Below are 21,811 nucleotides of genomic sequence, written 5' to 3'. Positions count from 1 at the left end.
AAGGATAGAAGAAAATTATGTAAGGTCTTTCTTAAAACAAAAACAAAAATTCCTTCAGGAGAGTAATACAAAATACCCGGTCACCAGTGACACCTGCTTGGACTGCAGACAGGACAGGGCCCTCACCCGTCCCTGAGAACAGACACCTAGGAGGTGAACCACCCTTCCTCTCTACACCATCTCCTACTGCCTCCCTATTGCACAGAGCACATAAGGCCCTGCTGCCCATCTGTGAGGAGAGGTCAGAAGGTGCTAAGACAATGTGCCCAGTAGAAAATGTCCTTCTGGAGAGCTGATCTGTAAGGAAGGAAGCTGGGTTGAGCATGCACATGCGCAGGAAGAGCAGACAAGTGAACAGAGAACGGCCCGAGGGAGTCCTCCTTACTGTAGCTGGAAGTGCTGGATCCTGGTAACCAGCAGTTTGTACTGGGCGCCTAGGGGTGCCATGGATGCTATATCTACAAATATCAGATGCTCCAGTGGTCCTGTTTCATTGGTTGCTTCTGATGGACATAAGGTGCGGCTCACTTCCTGATAGTTGTAGGTCCTCTGGTATCTGTAGCAGCCAATGGAGGGAAAGATCAGCCAGAATGAGAGAGAGGGAGAGAGAGAGAGAGAGAAAGAGAGAGAGAGAGAGAGAGAGAGAGAGAGAGAGAGACTCAATGAACAAGCTGGGAAAGAAGTTTATTGCGATTCACTTCTCTCCAAATTTGTTTTCAAGCCCTTATATTTTAAATGTCAGACTGGACCCATTGATAGTGATTTCAGAAGCAGTGTTTTTGGTGTAGGACTCTGTGACATAGTAACAGGGCTGTGAAGTCTGTTTAGTGCTGACCTGTTCACTTAGGCAGTGACTACATCACACTAACCCATCCTCCTAATTCAAAGAGGAAAAATACCACATTGCAAAAGAGAAACTGTCCTGATAAAACAATTAGGCGACTCCATTTTTTTTTTTTTTTTATTCTTCAAGCTTTTGCTACATGGAACATAAAGAAAGTCCCAGAGTCCAAATCAATATTTTAATTCTCAAATTCCTCCGCCTTCAAAATCATTATAACTCATACTCTATGTCCATGTCTGAATGCCTTCTGGGTTTTCACTTATAGTCCTATAGTGCCTTGTGTAGTTTCCCTGTAAAAATATAAATTCCATGAGGGTAGACACTTTGTTGGGATCTTTTCCCCACTGTTGTACTCCAGCACCTATCACCTACTCATGCTTAATACATATTATGGAATGAAGATTGCAGACTCGGTGGGCATTTTGAAGAATGGAAGAAGTGTCACTCACTTAGGTTGACTTCTGGGCCTGCCCCTGTCCTCATTGGGTGACCCGCTAACCAACCAAGAGCTACAGAACATTTATTTGAATCTGAATAGAATTACAAAGGAAAAAGTTCTTCGGGTGCTACAAATCTGGGCAGAGTTCTCATGTGAACTTCAAAGGGGATGGATATTGAGCAGAGCTGAACACGTAGGGTATGTACCACGACTAGCGTTTGCACTGAGCATGCATCATATGTCAACATTCCAAATGTCAGATTTCTCATTTCACTAGGGCTGTGGTCAGCAAACTGCGGCTCTTGAGCCACATGCGGCTCTTTGGCCCCTTGAGTGTGGCTCTTCCTAAGCCTTAGGAGTACCCTAATTAAGTTAATAACAATGTACCTACCTATATAGTTTAAGTTTAAAAAATTTGGCTCTCAAAAGAAATTTCAATCGTTGTACTGTTGATATTTGGCTCTGTTTACTAATGAGTTTGCCAACCACTGCAAAGACCAATTAAGATCTGGGCCATTGAAAGGAAGTGACGTCGTGAAGTTGTCTGGGAAAAGACCCACTTACAGTCCTTGGAAGAGCAGTGGAACCTGCCAGGACAGCACCTCTTTCTGCTGACGCACCACGACCAGGACCGGGTAGTCAAGGTTCTCGGAAGAGCTGTTCACATGCACCCGCACGGCGCTGACCTGTGAGCAGGGCAGAGAGAGGTGATGCACATCACACACACACAGACACACACAGGCACGCATCATCACTGCCCCCTGAAGCCCTGAAAAACTTTAATGTTTCACATTTACTTCTGACCATAGATAGTCCAAACGCCTCAGCTGTCTTTCCCTCACTCACATTGTAACTACAGGGGTCTCAACCTTGATTGCAGTTTTTTTTTTTATTGTAGTTCTTATGCAAATTTCTTTTTTTAAAGAACTAATGCCTGGGTCCAACCCCTCAAAATTCTGATTTAAGTGGTCTTGGGTGAAGCCAAATTGTGGAGCCTTCCCATGGCAGGCTGAGGAGTTAGAACTAGGTTGTCAACACAAGATTTTGAATATAAGCCCAGAACAGAAAAAGATGTCCTTTACTTTTTATTTGAATATAAATGCTAAAGACAAATATATATGTGTGTATATATATATATATATATATATATATATATATATATTTTTTTTTTTTTAAAGACTTACAAGAGCCTCAACTGCGGACAAGCTTTATTTTCACTTTGGAAAATCATTCTGTGCTTCAAACCAAATGTTGTTTTGTCCTGTTTTATTAGAGCCTGGCAGATGGCCTGAGCTTCCCCAGCAACAGATACCATAGGGGCTGGGTTTTCTTCTCTTTGTCCTGCTCCAAAGGCATAAATCAATCCCAGACACAAACTGCTTTTTTGTATCAGGGGCTCTGTGGCTCCTTCCGGATACACATGTCAACCCAAGGATTTAACACTGTCATGGCTGTTTTAAAGACAGGAAATTGAAGGATGGCCCTAGACCTAGATGGTTTGGGCATTTTCCTTCAGTTTTTACAATGCTGTAGACAACATGGAGCAAAATAGAAGAAAGGTAAGGTAAAAAAGAAAAGATAAAGTTTGATCTTTCACATGAGGTTCCCCCCCCTGCCCCCACCATGTATCAAAACCACAGTGTTTTCTTGAAAACTCTTTTATTGGAGAAAATAAAGCAAAATAAGGAAATCCTGCAGTTAAACCTTGACATTCTATCACAAGTTCAATGTGGAAATTGAGAGAAACAGAATAGCATGGATATCATATACTACTTTTTGGTTCTCTTATATTCTTCTCCTGGGGTAAGCCACTTCGATTTTTTCATGTTAAAAGTGCCCTAGAGTAATTTATTAATTTGAAAATGCTTGCACATGACTGGAGCATTTTCTTGTGCCTACACTTTTCATGTTTCCATGGAAATTGTGCTGCAGCTGGTAATTGCCAAAACCCGTCTCCAATGTAGGCCTCTTTCCTAAACTCTGGATGTCCACAGGCACCTCAAATGCAACCTGTCAGGAATCGATCTATCACTCCCTCACCCCTAACTTTAATCTCTTCTGAATTTCTTTGCTGGGTGAACGGCCCCATCATGCAGCCTGAAACCTGAGCGTCATCCTCGATTCCCATTTCTTTAGCTTCTCCAATTCTGGGGGTTCCTTTCATACTGTCCTTTCCAGACCCTCCCCTCCATTCCCAAAGGAGCAGTTCAGTCCTTGAACTATGAGGCTCCCGACAGCACCCTCTCTAGCCTTCTTATTCCCAGGGCTACACTTCCTCAGATGCCAATTTCATCTTGGCATTCTCCTGCCGAAAAAGCCTTCATTGGTTCTGGGAATTTTCAAATGTACCCTAAAGTAATAAGAATAGTATAATAATCCTTCATTTACTTGTCATCTAACTTTAATAATTATTAACAAATATACCGTTTTGTTTCATTTATACCTCCTATTTGCCCCTCACACCCCTACTGGATTATTTTAAAGTGAATACCAAAGATTGGACCATTTCATCTGTAAATAATTCAATCGTTATCTTTAAGAGATAAAGCTTCCTCTTTTTAACAAACATATTCCCATTATTGCACTTAATAAAATTAATACTTCTTTGAAATTATCCAATATCCTCACAGGGTTTGAATTTCTTCATTTGTTTAAAAAATTGCTTTTTAAAGTTGTTGTGTTTTTTTAACTGGGTACAAATAAGACCCACTTATTGCATTTGGTTAATATGTCTGCCTTTCAAGTCTCTTTTAATCTAAAGGTGCCCTGACCTCTTCTGGGGGGGTAGGGAAGAGGGGCATTTATTTGTTAAAGAAAGCCGCTCACAAAGCAGCAGAACAAATCTGAAGTAACCACATTCTAGATCTTTTTTTTTTCTTTTTTAATTAAATCTTTATTGTTCAGATTATTACATTAGTTACTCTTTTTTCCCACCATAACTCCCCTCCACCCAGTTCCAACCCCACCCTCTGCCCTCACTCCCCACCCACTGTCCTCATCCATAGGTGCACGATTGTTGTCTAATCTCTTCACTCACCCCTACACCCCTTTCTCCCCCCCCCCCAAGAATAGTCAGTCCATTCCCTTTCTATGTTCCTGATTCTATTACAATCACCAGTTCATCAGATTATTTATTCACTTGATTTTTAGATTCACTTGTTGATAGATGTGTATTTGTTGTTCATAATTTGTATCTTTACCTTTTTCTTCTTCTTCCTCTTCTTACAGGATACCTTTCAGCATTTCATATAATACTGGTTTGGTGGTGATGAACTCCTTTAGCTTTTTCTTATCTGTGAAGCTCTTTATCTGGCCTTCACTTCTGAATGATAGCTTTGCTGGATAAAGTAGTCTTGGTTGTAGGTTCTTGACATTCATCACTTTGAATATTTCTTGCCACTCCCTTCTGGCCTGCAAAGTTTCTGTTGAGAAATCAGCTGACAGTCGTATGGGTACTCCCTTGTAGGTAACTGATTTTCTTTCTCTTGCTGCTTTTAGGATTCTCTCTTTGTCTTTTGCTCTTGGCATTTTAATTATGATGTGTCTTGCTGTGGTCCTCTTTGGATTCCTTTTGTTTGGGGTTCTCTGCGCTTCCTGGACTTGGAAGTCTATTCCTTTCACCAGGTAGGGGAAATTTTCTGTCATTATTTCTTCAAATAGGTTTTCAATATCTTGCTCTCTCTCATCTTCTGGCACCCCTATAATTCGGATGTTGGTACGCTTGAAGCTGTCCCAGAGGCTCCTTACACTATCTTCATATTTTCGGATTCTTTTTTCATTTTGCTTTTCCGGTTGGGTGTTTTTTGCTTCTTCGTGTTTCAAATCTTTGACTTGATCCTTGCGACCCTCTGGTCTGCTGTTGGGAGTCTGTATAATATTCTTTATTTCAGTCAGTGTATGCTTAATTTCTAGTTGGTCCTTTATCACAACATCGAGGGTCTCATTAGATTTCTTGAGGATCTCACTACATTTATCGGCGGTCTTACCAGTCTTTTCGAGGGCTTCTAAACAGTTCTTTAAAGACCTTAAAAGTGTGGTTTTGAACTCTATATACAACAGTTTGCTTTCCTCCAATTCTGTCGTTTGTGTCCTGTTTCTTTGTCTCGGCATTTTTTTATGCTTTGCTGTGTCGATAGAGTGCCTTTCTGTGCTAAGTGTCCCAATTACCTAAGGTAGACACTCTTGGTGCACCCCCTTGTGGGCTTTGTGCACAGTCTTGTTGTGGTTAAGCCTTGATTGTTGTAGTTATCACTGTGAGGAATTGACCTCCAGGTCAATTGGCTGTGAGAATCAGCTGTGTCTGCGGTGGGAGAACTTCTGTGCTGGAGACACCCCTCTGGGGCTAGACTTGCTTCGATGGGGCTTTGGTGCTCACTGAGTCTGCCTCCTGAGTGTGTCTTTTATGGTTCCACGGAGCTTAAAGCTGGATGGTCCCACTCTGACCTCTGGGCTTCCTGGCTCCTGGCTCCTGGCTCTAGGGAGGTGCTAATCTAGCCTTTGCCTGAGGCTATCCAGCAAAAGCCTCCCTGCAGGGCTTGGGCGGGGCGGGTCCCACGGGATCAACAGGGCGGGGTTAGCAATTATGGCTGCTCTCAGTCTTGCCCTCAGAGGCTCTGCTTCTCAGTGTCCCAGTAGTCGCTGCAAGCCCCACGGAGAGAAAGCTGCCCTAGGGTTCTGAGCGATGCCAGACAGTCCCGCTTCTCCCGTATGAGTCTGGGTCCTTAGAGACTCGCCCGGAACTGGAGCTCAGAGCCTGAGACTCCCTCCCGATTGAAAACAACCGCGCCCTCAGCCTCCAGCCCGCTCCACATGCACTCCAAACCTTAGTATTTTACTTCAGCACTGCGCCTCCTCTGAGCCTCGGTATGCTTTTCTCTTTCCTCCTAGTTGTAGAACATCCACTCAGCCAGCTTTCCTGTGGTTCTGGATGATGTCCGTTCCGTCTTTTAGTTGTATTTTTGAAGTGGTTGTTCGAGGCAGCAAACTCCCGTGTTTACCTATGCCGCCATCTTGGTTTCTCCCACATTCTAGATCTTGTTGATTGTACCCTGTGGTGTCTGTCACTGAACAGACTCCTTTATCTCCTGTATTTCCTGTAAACTGGCAGTGAGAACTAGAAGCTGGAGTAAATGCCAATGGCCGAATGTCTTAATCTTTTCCTCGGAGGAAGGTTTTGACCACTCCACTGAGGCCTATATTATGGTTTCAATTTTTTGGAGGGAAAAGTTCAAAGGAACCAGATTGAAGGTTTTCTAACACTGTCCTTGAGGAGCTCATGACCTTGTTAGAGAGACAAATGGTATTATGCAGTATGAAAAATAATTTCAATTTTATCTTTTTTCATGTGGCCTTCAGTTAAACCAACACCACTATTAACAAGTCCATCCTTTCTCCATTGATTTGAATCCCCCAAGGCTCTTATTCATCACTGCCTTCTCTTTTTTGCCTGCCAACCCCATACGCCCAATTACCTGCTGTTTCTGAAAAGGGCTCTGTCCCCAGTGACTGGCCTCGGGATATGCTCATCCCTAAAGTCCTTTTGTGGGAAGTCTTCCCTCATATTGCCCCATCCTACCAAATAAGTGGGTGTTCCTGAGTTATATCCTTTCATAATGAACCAGTAATCTAGTAAATAAGCTGTTTTCTTGAGTTCTTTGAGCTGCGTTAGCAAATAATTGGACCTGAGGAAGAGGGTCATGGGGACCTCTGATTTATAGCCAGCTGGTCAGCAGCATCAGTGACAACCTGGACTTGCAATTGACATCCTGATGTGGGGAATGGGCAGTCTTGTGGGACGGAGTCCTTAACCTGTGAGATGTGTAAGACTGTGTAAGAACTGAAATGAATTGTAGAACACTTAGCTGTTATCACAGAATTGCTCGATGTGGTGTCAGAAGTGTTGTGAGTGTGAGTCGAAGAGAATAGAAGTAAGTTTTTCCTATAAATAATCCCAATGCATTTTTTTTTCATGTAGTCAAATTTACTACCTTTTTCTTGGACATTTCTTTCATAGCTTTATGAAACTGAGGTATAATTCACACACAACACAACTCACTTTTAAAGTGTACAATTCAGTAGTTTTTAGTATATTCACAGAGCTGTGCAATCTAATTCCACTACTAACTACAGAATATTTTCATCACCCCAAAAAGAAGCCCTGTACCCATTAGCATCACTCCTTATCTCCTTCTCTCAATCCCTGGTAACTACTAATTTAATTTCTGTCTCTATGGACTTCCCTATCATGGACAGCTCATATAAATGGAATAATATATATGTCCTTTGGTACCTGTTATTTCGCTTAGCACAGTGGTCGGCAAACTGCAGCTCGCAAGCCACACATGGCTCTTTGGCCCCTTGAGTGTGGCTCTTCCACAAAATACCACGTGCGGGCACACATGTACAGTGCGATTGAAACTTCATGGCCCATGCGCAGAAGTCGGTATTTTGTGGAAGAGCCACACTCAAGGGGCCAAAGAGCCGCCGCATGTGGCTCACGAGCCGCAGTTTGCCGACCACTGACTTAGCATAATGTTTTCAGAGTTTTTCCATGTTGTAGAATTTATCAATACTTCATTTATTTTTATTGCTAAATAATGTTCCATTGTATCAATATACCACATTTTTGTTTATCGATTCTCCAATTGATGGACATTTTGGTTGTTTCTAACTTTTCGGCTATTAGAAACAATGTCGCTATCAACAGTTTTGTGTGAACATATGTCTTCAATTACTTTGAGTATATACCTAGGAGTAGAATTCCTGGATGACATAGTAACACTATGTTTAACTTTTTGAGGAACTGCCAAAATGTTTTCCAAAGAGGTGCATCATCTTACACTCCAGCCATTTACATTACCAGCAATGTATAAGAGTTCCAAGTTCCCCACATCATTGCCAACACGTGTTATTGCCTGACGGCTTTATGATAACCATCCTAGTGGGGGGTCAACTGGTACCTCCCTGTGGACCATCTGTGTTTTAACTGCTAGTTTACCTACGTGGCTCTTCTAGGAAGCTGCAGACTTCATCTTTGGCATCTCTAGGGCTGACAGAATGAATTATCTTAGAAGCAGGCTCACTGTTGGGGTTCATAACACAAACAGTCACCAGTGTTATACAGCACATATTTGTAGAGCATACTTTTCTGGCTTAAATCTACAGCAGTCGGAACTGTGGAAAACCTAAGGAAAGCTGTGAACTAGGCAAGCTTCATCGTTAGCTTGCTTGCCCCCCCTCCCTTTTTTTTTAACCTAGAATTCAGCCTCCTCCTTCCTTTTTGGATACTTAGTGCCAGAAGGATATCCCTCCATTTTTTTTTCACACTTTACTGGAAGGCAGTGATTCTCAAATTTTAGTGTGCTGTTCAGCATTCGGATTCCTCAAGCTTACCCCCAGCATTTCGGATTTAGCAGATCAAAAACAGAACTTTAAACTCTACATTTTCAATAAGCATGCTGGGGGTTCTGATGCACATGGATTGGAGCCCACACTCTGGTAAATTCTGTTTCAAGTTAATCATCTAGTGCAGGTGCCCCATTTTTCAGCAACGCACCCACGTCTGGAAGCTGGCGTCTGGCAGCACTGAATCTGTGCTGGCAGGAGGAGGTCTGCTGGGAGAAGAGCAGAACAGGCATATCGCAGCCATGGTTACCCCAATCTACTGTTCATCTCCACACCCTAATCTTACTCCTGGGGTGATCCTTGTAACCCACTTACTTTTTTATTATTTAATAATGATCTTACTAGTTGTAATTAAAAACAAACTCAGAGATACTATTATAATAAATTGCAAATATACATATATTAAAGTAGGAGATAGAAGACACTGGTTAGCTTTTCAAGATGAACAGATAATGCACTATCTCCAGGAAAGAATAAAGAGCCCTGTTCAAAATTTGCTTTGCTGCACCAGAAGCTAATGTGCAACCAAGAAAATTGGATTACATCTGTACAGTGAAGTAAGCTGTGTAAAGACAAAACTAAATGAAGAACAGGGTATGGACCACGCGTAATGGACCCCGACACCTTGCATCACACCATTCTTCAGAGCCAAGATTTTCCCTTCTGTGGTGTCTTCCTGTTGTCATGACAACAGACCATTTTTATTACATAGATCTTGTTTTCTTCCTATGTTTATTACAAGCACAGAATTGTAGTGCAGCTAAGGGAGAAGAATTATTTAAGTGCTCTCATCTCTGATATTATATAGATCATGATTATGAAAGGTCTTAAGCTTAGAGACTCCCTTTTTAATCTTTGAAAACATGTCATAAGGGAAAAATTCAGTGGAACCAGTTTTAAGTTTCTCTAACACTGTCCTTGAGGAGCTCATGAGCTAGTCACAGAGACAAATGGTGTTATCGCCGACAGTATAATGTGTTGATAATACAGTAGCAATGTGAGCAGGCACTGAGGGCACATGGAGGCCAAAGTGGCTACCCACGTGGAGGAATCAGGGGAAACGACACAGAAGCTGGGCAGTCACTTCCCAAGTTAAAGTGAAGTTGGGCACGTCCACATAAGTCCTGCCGTCGCCTGCCTGGTGCAGGGGAAAGTGCTCAGGGAGGTCATCTAGTCCACAGGTTCCATTTACAGAAGAGGTCATATGACTTTCCCCAAGATACTCAGCTGTGGAAGAATCATGACTACAACCCGAGCTGCTTGGATCACAGCCTCCATGAAACGCTTGGTCAGGACATGCTATCATCACTGTTTCGACTCCCTGGCTCCACTGAACATCTCTATGGATATGGGCTTCTCCTACCACCCCACTGTGAAATCTTTAAACTTCTACTATCCCACAGTGAAGCTATATGTATAAACTCCATTCATGAAGGGAAGAGACAAACCACAAGAGATGTTATTTCTACATATATAAAAACCAAAATATCAGTACCTTGGATATATATAAAGAACCTTTTATGCTCATAAGAAAACAAATAGCCAATAGCAACACATGTAAAAGATATAAATAGCAAGGGAAGAGGAGAAAAATGACCAATGAACATGTGAAAAGATGTCTAGCACTTTACATTCATTAGAAAGGTAAAGCCTTAAACATATGACAATACCCTCTTTGTGAGAATGTAGAGAAACAGGAACTCTTGCATATTGCTTTTTTTATTGCATATTGTTTATGAAAATGTTATTTGATACAACCTATTCAGAGAGCAAGTTGGCAATATCTACCAAAGCTGACGATGAGTTCACATTACATTCCAGCATTTCTACTCCTAAGTTTATACACAAGAAATTCTCTCTTACATATGTACAAGAAATCATGAATTAGAATGTTCATTGCAAGCGTTGGTTGCAATAACAAAAGTTGTAAACAACCTACATAGTGACAAAAGTTAGCTAAATTAACAGTTGAATGAATAAAAACATTTATTCATACAATAAAATGCTATTTGGTAGTTAAAAATGAGTGCACTAAATATGAATCAGTATGGATCACTCAAGAAGATAAATTGAGAGAAAGAGCAGGTTATTGAAGGATAGATAATGCATGAATCCATTTATGTAAACTTTGTAAACAAGCAAAACAATATTAAATTTTTATGTATACATCTTTAGTAAACTTTGCAACATGGAAATAAACACAAAATTCAAGATAACGCTTTTCAAAAGTTTGAAGGATCTGAGGATTTACCCCACTTGCCACAGTCCCATCAATGCTGATAGAAGAAAAAGACCCCTGGGTTGGAGACAGAGGGCTTTATTACTCTTGTCACAGTAAGCACCATGAGCATCATCATATTTGCAGAAGTTCCTCTTGCCCCCAACTACCATGGAGGTGATGTGAATGGGACCAGTGGATGTCTACCTACATGCAGTGGGTTGCACTACAGGAGAGAAACCATGAGCTTAGGGAGCCTGTATCTTTTATAATGGGCAGTAAGTCTGTCTCATCTTTGCTCCAGAGACTCTGTCTCTATCTTCTGAAGCTGTATGTTATACTATTATCCTTGAAATGATAGTATAGAAAAAAATTTCAATGACTTCCTATAAGATATGCAGAAATCAAGGGATCTATGCAGAATTATCATCCCCAAAAGGTTACTGATTGGGGCCGATCAGGCTGGGCTGGTCAGGAGGAGGGAATGTTGGAGGTTGGTCGGCTGTCCCCGCCCCGACTAGGGTGGGGGGCTGATCAGAGGTGGGGCCTGCTGGGGAGGAGGGGCCACAGGTGATTGGTGGGTGGGCCCGGGCCCCACCCCCTGGTTGAACTCCAGTCAAACTCCCGGTCGGAGACAAGTTGCATATTACCCTTTTATTATATAGGATAGGTTCACAGTCCCAGGTCCCAGGGGTTAGAACTTGATATATTTTGGAGGGATGTAAATCAACCCCTAACATCCCAAGCTTTTCATAACTAATCCAGGGACTGAGCTGCTACAGTCACAGGTTATTCTTTTATTTAAAACACACACACACACACACACACACACACACACACAACCCCCCCCCTCAAAAAAAAATCCACCACCACCAGGTAAGCATCAAAACAATTGCTCTAGTTATTGATGTGACTGTTTAAAATTACTTCTAACTGATTCAGCCTTGGAAAATCATCTTTGTAAACTTAGGCTGTAATGAAGAAAGACATGTAGGCCTGGATTTTATTTCTGGCACTCACATCTACTATCTGAGTGACCTTGGAGATATCATTTAACCTTTCTGGGCCTCAGTTTGCTCAACTGTAGAATGGGAACAGTAACACCCAGACTATCCACCTCCGCAGTCTGTGTGTGACAGTGTTTTGTGACCTGCAAAAAACCAGGAGAAACAGAAAGCAAAGCTGTCTCACCCAGGCCATGGAGCTGTCCGCTCCCCCACATTCACCAATCAGTCAGTACTGACTGTTTGCCATGGATGGAGACACACTTAGAGGCCCAATCGCCCCTAGCAAAGGAGAAGGTTATTCTGTCCATCTCACATAGGATATTAATTTCCTCCCACAACTTGGCTTCCAGCTTTTCTGGAACGGCTCATCCATCTCATTGAAAAGAGCAGTTTGCCTTAGCTGGTTTGGCTTAATGGACAGAGTGTTGGCCTGTGGACTGAAGGGTCCCAGGTTTGATTCTGGTCAAGGGCATACGCCCAATCAATGATTCTCTTTCATCATTGATGTTTCTCTTTCTCTCTCTCTCTCTTCCTTCCTCTCTGAAATCAATAAAAATGTATTAAAAAATAAAATAAATGACATTCTTATTTTTTAAAAAAGAGCAATTTACCCCTTGGGAGCTATTTATTCACTATACTTTTAGATTCTCAGCATTTTGTATTCAGAGCGCTTTCCTAAGAAGCATACTTTGCACAAGACTTCATCTTACCAATTTCATTATGACAACAATACCGAGACACAAATATATTAATATAAGCTTTCCTCTTTGGGTTTATGATCTAGACTTTATATCAAATATTTTAATTCCAATAAAAAACATGGGAAATATTGAAGGGAGGTGTAATAATTGGCAGGCCAGGAATACATAATGATATCCAGTCTCAATTCTAGCTACATTTGGATGAACTTTGTTCCTTCAACAAATATTTGACCACCCCGCCTGTGCCAGGCATTGTTCTGCGTGCAGGAGATGTGTCACAAAGCAGTGTAGACATAGTCACTGCCCTATTGAGGTCACAGGCTTGTACATGGAATGCCAAGTAAACAAGCCATCACATTAACATTCGAGTTCCAGTGGAAGTGAAGGGCATAGGCTCTCAGGAGAAATATTTACCTAAAGGATAAGAAGGAGTTAACACACATGCACACACACACACACACACACACACACACACACAAAGTGGGACAGAGAAAGAGAAATATCCAAATAAAGGGAACAGTGTAGTAGACCTAAGGAAGGAGGGAAAGAGGAGAATAAGGGAGAGAGAGAAGACTGAGAAAATGTGAAGGATTAGGAGAAAATCAGTCTGTCTGCAGTACAAGGTGCATGAAGGGCCATTATAGTCTTGAAGAGGCTTACAAGTCACCCTGGGGAGGTTGGTGTTTACTCTATGGGCAATAGAAAGCCACTGGAAGCTTTCAAGTGCCACCACCCCATTGCCATGATCATTCCTGGAAACCCAATGTTGCCTCTGTTGCTGTTGAACAGCAGCTCTCCTGCATCATGGGGTCCCCAGTCAATGCCTCGGGAAAGCAGCTGTGATTGGCAGTGCTGAGACCACACGCCCATGCCTGACATTGGGGGTGGGGAGAAGATATGAAAACAGACACCTCTTTGCTTTATAGTAGAAGTGGCTCTACCTCCAGTGGAGACTCATGACATGGGGAATTCCCCCAAACATAGAGGAATGGGATTCAGATGTTGGGCAGTCAAAATCTGGTCAAGTTTTACTTCACACGGAACCCCTTTACATGTAACACCAAGACTATCCTAACAGAACAAGTGTTCCATGGAACACACTTTGGGAAATGCTGTCTTAGTTTTCATAAGAACTGATGTCCAATCAGGTATGTCCTGAAGACATGTCACCCTGATCTTACCACTCTATACTCATAAAACGTATGGGCTGTACAATCCATTTTAGCACTCAATGACATATTTTCATGATTTGAAAAATTTGTTCATTGTTCCATATTTGTTTTGATAAAATCTTCTTCAGGATTTTATCTCTAATATATTCAAAATCAAGCCTGTATTGACCACGTAGTACATATACTACAAAATTTACTGTTTCTATATGAGAGGAGATAGTCCAGCTATGTTTTTAGTTTTCATTGAGTACTAGAAAACATCCCAGGATGTCAGGGAAGCGGCTGTTCTGAATTCTTCAACATTATTTCTACAAATTTTTTTCTCTCTCTCCATTTGTTTTCTTCTTGTGGGACCCACATTATGTAGCTGCCAACACTTCTCTTTAGGCCCTCCCAATTTCTTTTTTGTTGTTGTTTCTTTTCTACATCTTTTTAGGTAGATCTTCAACCTGATTCTCAAGTTCCCTAATCCATTGTTCATGCTAATGTCCAACCGTCTGCTGAGGTCTTTACATAAACAATATTATTTTCAAAATCTGGGATTTCCTATAGTTCATCTCTATAACTGTAACCTGCTTCATTGGAACAATCTCCTTTTATCCATATCTTTTTGAGGACACTCACTTTGCTCATTTTAAAGGCTTATTCTTTCTATTTATTAATTCTGCTGCATCTTGTAAAGGTCGTTCAGTTTGACGTCTCTCATGTAAGTTCCTTCTGCAGATCTGTTATTTCTCCTGTGAGTTCCTGGGGCATCACCTATCTGGGGTAGCACCGAGAAGCCCCGTGGGGAGGGGCTCAATGTGAGGAGAGTTCAGGGTAGCAAGATTAAAATGGAACCCTCTTCAGGATAGAGGGCCTCATATCTTTATACCATCCCCCCTTCCAGCTTCCATTGTAATCTGCTGGCCCCACCTTGTGAAGGGGGCATTGGGGAAGGAGAGAATGCTAAGAGTCAGCAAGTCAACCCACACAGCAGTTATCCTGCTGCACTCCAGCCGGTCTCCACAGACGTTATCCCACAGGAGCCCTGATGAGGCAGGGCAGGTGGCATCCACCTAGGCCAGACTGAGGGAGGCAAAAAAAGTAAAATGAGAAAGCTCTCACCCAACCTAGTTCCTACCCATGACCTCTTAAATTGTGGGCTGCCACTTGACTCTCACTAAGAACTAACCATCTTCTGTCTCTTCAGAGTTTCTGTTTTTCATTGATCCCCCTGTCCCACTGACATCCCTAAATCTTTAGGCCTCTCCAGGTGTGGTTTCTGGGAGAGAGCAAGACTCTGCTGAGTCTTCTGTGGGTGATTTATTTTCTCCTCTTTATCTTTCCTGTCTTCTTCTGTCTCCTGCTTATACTATTTCTCCCATGAAGGGGTTGAAGAAGGAAAAAGAATTGTTTTATGGTTTGAGGCAGAGGTCAGGATCCATTCCCTAGATTTTATTTATATGCCGAGTGATTGCTACAGGCAAGTCTCCTCTAGAGCTATTCTGAGACCTCCTTAATTAACGTTCTGAAGATGGAAAAGCACTAGAAAACTATTGTTATGATTGTTAGAGTTATTATCTGACACTTTGCAGCTATTTATTTCTGGAGTGTTATTTATTGCCAGACTGGTACCATTTATAATTTAAGTGAGTATTTGACAGATACAAATATTACCTTAAGGAAACTGCTTTCTAAATGAGTCAAAACATCTGCAAACATCTTCACCTTCAAACTCTTTAAGAAAAATTTTTGAGACAGCAGAAGAGTCCTCAGGGAAGGTCAAATTTACAGACAAAATCATTACTAATCACAGAGTGAACATTGTGGCTGAGAAGATTACTTGAATTCTTCTCTGATTTCAGACTAGATATTCCTCTCTATATTTTTAATGTACCATATTAAGTTTATTTTTTGAAATAGAATTTACTTCCAATATTATTTTGTACAGCATACAAATATGTGGTGTACAGCATAAGGTTTAGACAATTATACATTTTACAAAGTGTTCTCCCCAATATTTCCAGTGCCTACCTGGCACCATACATATTTATCACAATATTATTGACTATTCCACATGTTTACACTCACATGAGTATTTTTTTAAAAATTCTCACTGGAGGATATGTTTTTTATTGATTTTAGAGAGAGACAGGAAGAAAGAGAGTGAAGAGAATGAGAGAGAAATATAGATGTGAGAGATAAATATCTGGTTGCTTCTGACTGGGGATTGAACCTGCAACCTTTTGGTGTTTGGGACCACATGATGCCCCAATCAACCAAGCCACATGGGCAGGGCCATGACTCTGTTGTAACTACCAATTTGTATTTCTTAATCCCATCACCTTTTTTACCCAGACTCACAAGCCCACTCTCCTCTGGCAACTGCCAGTCTGTTCTCTGTGTCTATGAATCTGTTTCAATTCCATTAGTTTGTTTTCTTTGTCTTTTAGATTCCACATATAAGTGAAATCATATGACAATTGTCTTTCTCTGACTGACTTACTTCACTTAGCATAATACCCTCTAGGTCCATCCATACTATTGAAAATGGTAAGATTTCACTCTTTTTTTTATGGCTAAGTAATACTCCACTGTATATATGTACCACCACTTTTTTATCCACTTGTCTATTGATGGGCACTTGGATTGTTTCCATGGCTGCAATGAACACAGGAGTGCATTTATTCTTTTGGATTAGTGTTTTGAGTTTTTTCAGCTATGTAACCAGAAGTGGAGTTCCTAGGTCATATGGCAGTTCCATTTTAAATTTTTTGAGGAAGCTCCATACTGTTTTCTATAGTGACTGCACCAATTTGCATTCCTACCAACAGTGCACAAGGGTTCCCTTTTCTCTCATCCTCACCAACAGTTATCATTTGTGGGTTTATTGACGATAGCCATTCTTACAGGTGTGAAGTGATTTCTCATTGTGGTTTTAATTTGCATTTTTCATTTATCAGTTCTAGCAGTTTTTTTTGTGTAATCTTTGGTGTTCTCCATATACAGTATCATGTCACCAGTTAATAATGATATTTTTATGTCTTCCTTTCCAATTTGGATGCTTTTATTTCTTCTTGTCTGATTGCTGTGGCTGAAACTTCCACTACTATGTTGAATAAGAGTGGTGAAAACAGACATCCTGTCTTGTTCCTGATCTTAAGAGAAACACTTTTAGGTTATCCCTGTTGAGTATGATGTTGGCTGTGGGTTTGTTTTATATGGCCTTTATTATGCTGAGGTATGTTCCCTCTATTTCCACTTTGCTGAGAGGTTTCATCATAAATGGGTGCTGGATTTTGTCAAATGCTTTTTCTGCATCTACTAGTATTGATATAATCATGCGATTTTAATCCTTCATTTTGTTTATGTGGTGTATCGAGTTAATTGATTTGCAGATATGGTATTAACCTTGAATCAGAGGAATAAATCCCACTTAATTATGGTGTGTGATCTTTTTAATGTATTGCTGGATTCAGTTTGCTAATATTTTGTTCAGAATTTTTGCATCTATGTTCATCAGGGATGTTGGCTTATAATTTTCTTTCTTAGTAGTATTATTTGGTTTTGGAATTAAGATGATGCTGGTCTCATAAAATGAGTTTGGGAGTCTTCCCTCCTCTGGAATTTTTTGGAATCGTTTGAGAAGGATAGGTGTTAGTTCTTTGAATGTTTGGTAAAATTCATAGGGAAGCCATCCGTTCCAGGACTTCTGTTTTCTGGGAGTTTTTAAAATTTTATTAATTTTTTTATTTCATTAGTGGTAATCAGTCTGTTCTGTTTCTTCTGATTCAGTTTGAGGAGATTGTATATTTCTAGGAATTTATCCATTTCTTCCAGATTGTCCAATTTGTTGGCATGTAGTTGTTTGTAATATTTTCTTGTAATCTTTGTATTTCTGAGATGTCAGTTATTACTTCTCTTTCAGTTTTGATTTTATTTATTTGGGTTCTCTCTCTTTATTTCTTGATGAGTCTGTTTAAAGGTTTATCAATCTTGTTTATCTTTTCTAAGAACCAGCTTTTAGTTTTATTGATCTTTTGTATTGATTTTTAGACTCTCATTTGCAGTCTGATCTTTATTATTTCTTTTTTTTGTTATTCATCCAGCATGTAACTTTTATTTTTTATTTTTTTAAATTAAATCTTTATTGTTCAGATTATTACAGTTGTTCCTCTTTTTCCCCCCCATAGCTCCCCTCCACCCAGTTCCCACCCCCCCTCTGCCTTCACCACCCCCCCCCGCCACTGTCCTCATCCATAGGTGCACGATTTTTGTCCATTCTCTTCCCGCATTCCCCCACACCTCTTTCCCCCCCAAGAATAGTCAGTCCATTCCCTTTCTATGCCCCTGATTCTATTACACTCACCAGTTCATTCTGTTCATCAGATTATTTATTCACTTGATTTTTAGATTCACTTGTTGATAGATGTGTATTTGTTGTTCATAATTTGTATCTTTACCTTCTTCTTCTTCTTCCTCTTCTTAAAGGATACCTTTCAGCATTTTATATAATACTGGTTTGGTGGTGATGAACTCCTTTAGCTTTTTCTTATCAGTGAAGCTCTTTATCTGACTTTCAATTCTGAATGATAGCTTTGCTGGATAAAGTAATCTTGGTTGTAGGTTCTTGCTATTCATCACTTTGAATATTTCTTGCCACTCCCTTCTGGCCTGCAAAGTTTCTGTTGAGAAATCAGCTGACAGTCGTATGGGTACTCCCTTGTAGGTAACTGACTGTCTTTCTCTTGCTGCTTTTAAGATTCTCTCTTTGTCTTTTGCTCTTGGCATTTTAATTATGATGTGTCTTGGTGTGGTCCTCTTTGGATTCCTTTTGTTTGGGGTTCTCCGCGCTTCCTGGACTTGGAAGTCTATTCCTTTCACCAGGTAAGGGAAGTTTTCTGTCATTATTTCTTCAAATAGGTTTTCAATATCTTGCTCTCTCTCATCTTCTGGCACCCCTATAATTCTGATGTTGGTACGCTTGAAGCTGTCCCAGAGGCTCCTTACACTATCTTCGTATTTTTGGATTCTTTTTTCATTTTGCTTTTCTGGTTGGGTGTTTTTTGCTTCTTTGTATTTCAAATCATTGACTTGATTCTTGCGATCCTCTAGTCTGCTGTTGGAACTCTGCATAATATTCTTTATTTCAGTCAGTGTATGCTTAATTTCTAGTTGGTCCTTTTTCATAACCTCGAGGGTCTCACTAGATTTCTTGAGGGTCTCACTACATTTATCAGCGGTCTCACCAGACTTTTTGAGGGTCTTACTAAATTTATCGGCGGTTTCTAGACAGTTCTTGAAAAACCTTAAAAGTGTGGTTTTGAACTCTATATCCAGTCGTTTGCTTTCCTCCATTTCTGTCATTTGTGACCTGTTTCTTTGTCTCCACATTTTTTATGCTTCCCTGTGTTGGTAGAGTGGCTTTGTGTGCTAGGTGTCCAATAGGGCCCAGTGGCTCAGCCTCCCCAATTACCTGAGGTGGACACTCTTGGTGCACCCCTTTGTGGGCTTTGTGCACAGTCTTGTTGTAGTTAAGCCTTGATTGTTGTAGGTATCACTGGGAGGAATTGACCTCCAGGCCAATTGGCTGTGAGAGTCAGCTGTATCTATGGTGGGATAACTTCTGTGCTGAAGACACCCTTATGAGGCAAGATTTGCTTCAGTGGGGCTTTGGTGCTCACTGAGTCTGCCCCCTGAGTGTGTCCCTTATGGATCTGAGGAGTTGTAATTGGATGGTCCCACTCTGACCACTGGGTACACTGGCTCTTGGATCTAAGGAGGTGCTAATTTAGCCTCTGCCTGAGGCTACCCAGCAGGAGCTACGAAGAGATATGCAGATTCCCCTTCCTTGTTTGGGGTTTGGAGGTGCCCAAATGAGGCTCAGCTGTGAAGCAGTGCAAGCTGCTGTGGGGCCTTGGGCCTTCTCTTGGAAGTTCTGGGTCTGTCTGGCCCAGCTGCAGTTTGTTAGGTAATTTTCAGATTGCAAAGGGCCAGGGCATCCATATGCAAAAGCCTCTGCTGCAGCTTGGGTGGGGTGGGGTCTCAGGGAATCAACAGGGCGGAGCAAGCAGCTATGGCTGATCCTCAGTCCTGCCCTAAGGGGCCCCGCTTCTCAGTGTCCCGGTAATCGCTGCAAGCACCTTTGAGAGAAAGTCGCCCTCGAGTTCCGAGTTCTGCCCGCTGCCAGACAGTCCAGTTTCTCCCTGTATGAGTCTGGGTCCCCAGAGACTCACCCGGAACTGGAGTTCAGAGCAGTCGGGGGCTTGTGACTCCCTCCCAATTCAAAAAGACAGCCGCGTCCTCAGTTGCCAGCCCTTGCCACGTGCGCCTCCATACCTCTGCACATCCGCACCTCCTCTGAGTCTCAGTGTGCTTTTCTCTTTCCTTCTAGTTGTAGAATTTCCACTCAGCCAGCCTTCCTGTGGGTCTGGATGATGTCCGTTTTGTCTTTTAGTTGTATTTTTGAATTTGTTGTGGGAGGCAGCAATTTCCGGTGTTTACTTATGCTGCCATCTTGGTTTTTTTTTTTTTTTTAATCTTTATTATTTCTTTCCTTCTACTCACTAAGGGCTTTTTTTGTTGTTCCTTTTTTAGTTCCTTTAGGTGTAAGGTTAGATTGTTTGAAAATTTTCATGCTTCTTTTTTTAAAAAATATATTTTTATTGATTTCAGAGAGTAAAGAAGTGGGAGAAAGAGATAGAAACATCGCCCTAGCTGGTTTGGCTCAGTGGATAGAGTGTCGGCCTGCAGACTGAAGGGTCCCAGGTTTGTTTCCAGTCAAGGGCACATGCCCGGATTGTGGGCTCGATCCCCAGTAGAGGGCATGCAGTAGGCAGCCAATCCATGATTCTCTTTCAACATTGATGTTTCTAGCTCTTTCTCCCTCTCTGAAATCAATAAAAATATATTAAATAAATAATAAATGAAGAAGAAATAAAAAAAGAGAGAGATAGGAACATCAATGATGAGAGAAAATCATGGATTGGCTGCCTCTTACACTCACCCTACTGGTGATTGAGCCCACAACCCAGGCAAGTGCCTTGACTAGGAATTGAATGGTGACCTCCTGGTTCATAGGTGGACACTTAACCACTGAGCCATGCCGGTCAGACTCATGCTTCTTAAATTAGGCATGCATTGCTATGAATTTCCCTCTTAGGACTGCTTTCGCTGTGTCCCATTAATATTGGGTTGTTGTGTGTTCATTTTCATTTCTCTCAAGATATCTTTTGATTTCTTCCTTGATCTCATTCATTTTTTTTAAGGAACATGTTATTTAGCCTCCATTGTTTGTGTGTTTTTCATGTAATTGATTTCTAGTTTCATTGTAGTCACAGAAGATGCTTAATATGATTTCAATCTTCTTGAATTTATTGACACTTGTCTTGTGTCCTAGCATGTGTTCTATCCTAGAAAATTTTCCATGTGCACTTGAAAATAATGCATATTCTGCTACTTTGGGGTGAAATGTTCTGAAAATATCAGTTAAATCCATTGGCTCTATTATATCTTTGAAGGCTGCTATTTCCTTATTGATTTTCTGTTTGGAAGATCTATCTATTGATTTCAATGGGGGGTGTTAATAAACCCTACTATGACTGTATTGCTGTTGATCTCTCCCTTTATGTCCATCAAGATTTGCTTTATATATTTAGGTGCTCCTATGTTGGTTGCATAAGTGTTTATAAGGGTTATGTCCTTTTGATGTATTGCTGTCTTTATTATTATGCAATGTCCTTCTTTGCTTCTATGGCCTTTGTTTTAAACTCTATTTTGTCTGATAAGTATTGCTAACCCAGCTTTTTTTTTTTTTTCATGTCCATTTGTATGAAATGCCTTTTTCCAACCCTTTACTTTCATTCTGTGCATATCTTTTGTTCTAAACTGGTTCTCTTATAGACAACATATATACAAGTCTTGTCTTTTTTTCCCTTTTCATTGAATTTATTGGGGTGACACTAGATAACAAAATTATACAGGTTTCAGGTGCACAATTCTACAACTGAGTCTTGTTTTCTTATCCATTAAGCTATCCTATATC

At 41.0% G+C, this 21,811-nt stretch overlaps 1 protein-coding gene across 2 annotated transcripts in view; it reads right to left on the bottom strand.

The window, feature by feature from the left end:
• The window catches only part of SIDT1 (SID1 transmembrane family member 1), an 83,090-nt gene that overhangs the window by 50,317 nt on the left and 10,962 nt on the right, over positions 1–21,811 (bottom strand). For both annotated transcript variants that reach the window (XM_070406213.1, XM_070406215.1), the window contains exons 2-3: positions 1,848–1,969; positions 386–556 (exon numbers count right to left, since the gene is read on the bottom strand). In XM_070406213.1, the coding sequence (XP_070262314.1) occupies positions 386–556; positions 1,848–1,969 (293 nt within the window). The remainder of the gene's footprint in view (positions 1–385; positions 557–1,847; positions 1,970–21,811) is intronic.

Source organism: Myotis yumanensis, unplaced genomic scaffold (assembly GCF_028538775.1).
Source record: "Myotis yumanensis isolate MYYU_CA2020_CCGP unplaced genomic scaffold, mMyoYum1.0.hap1 SCAF_2, whole genome shotgun sequence".
NCBI classification, from domain to species: domain Eukaryota; kingdom Metazoa; phylum Chordata; class Mammalia; order Chiroptera; family Vespertilionidae; genus Myotis; species Myotis yumanensis.
This window is presented reverse-complemented; position numbering and strand designations above follow the sequence as displayed.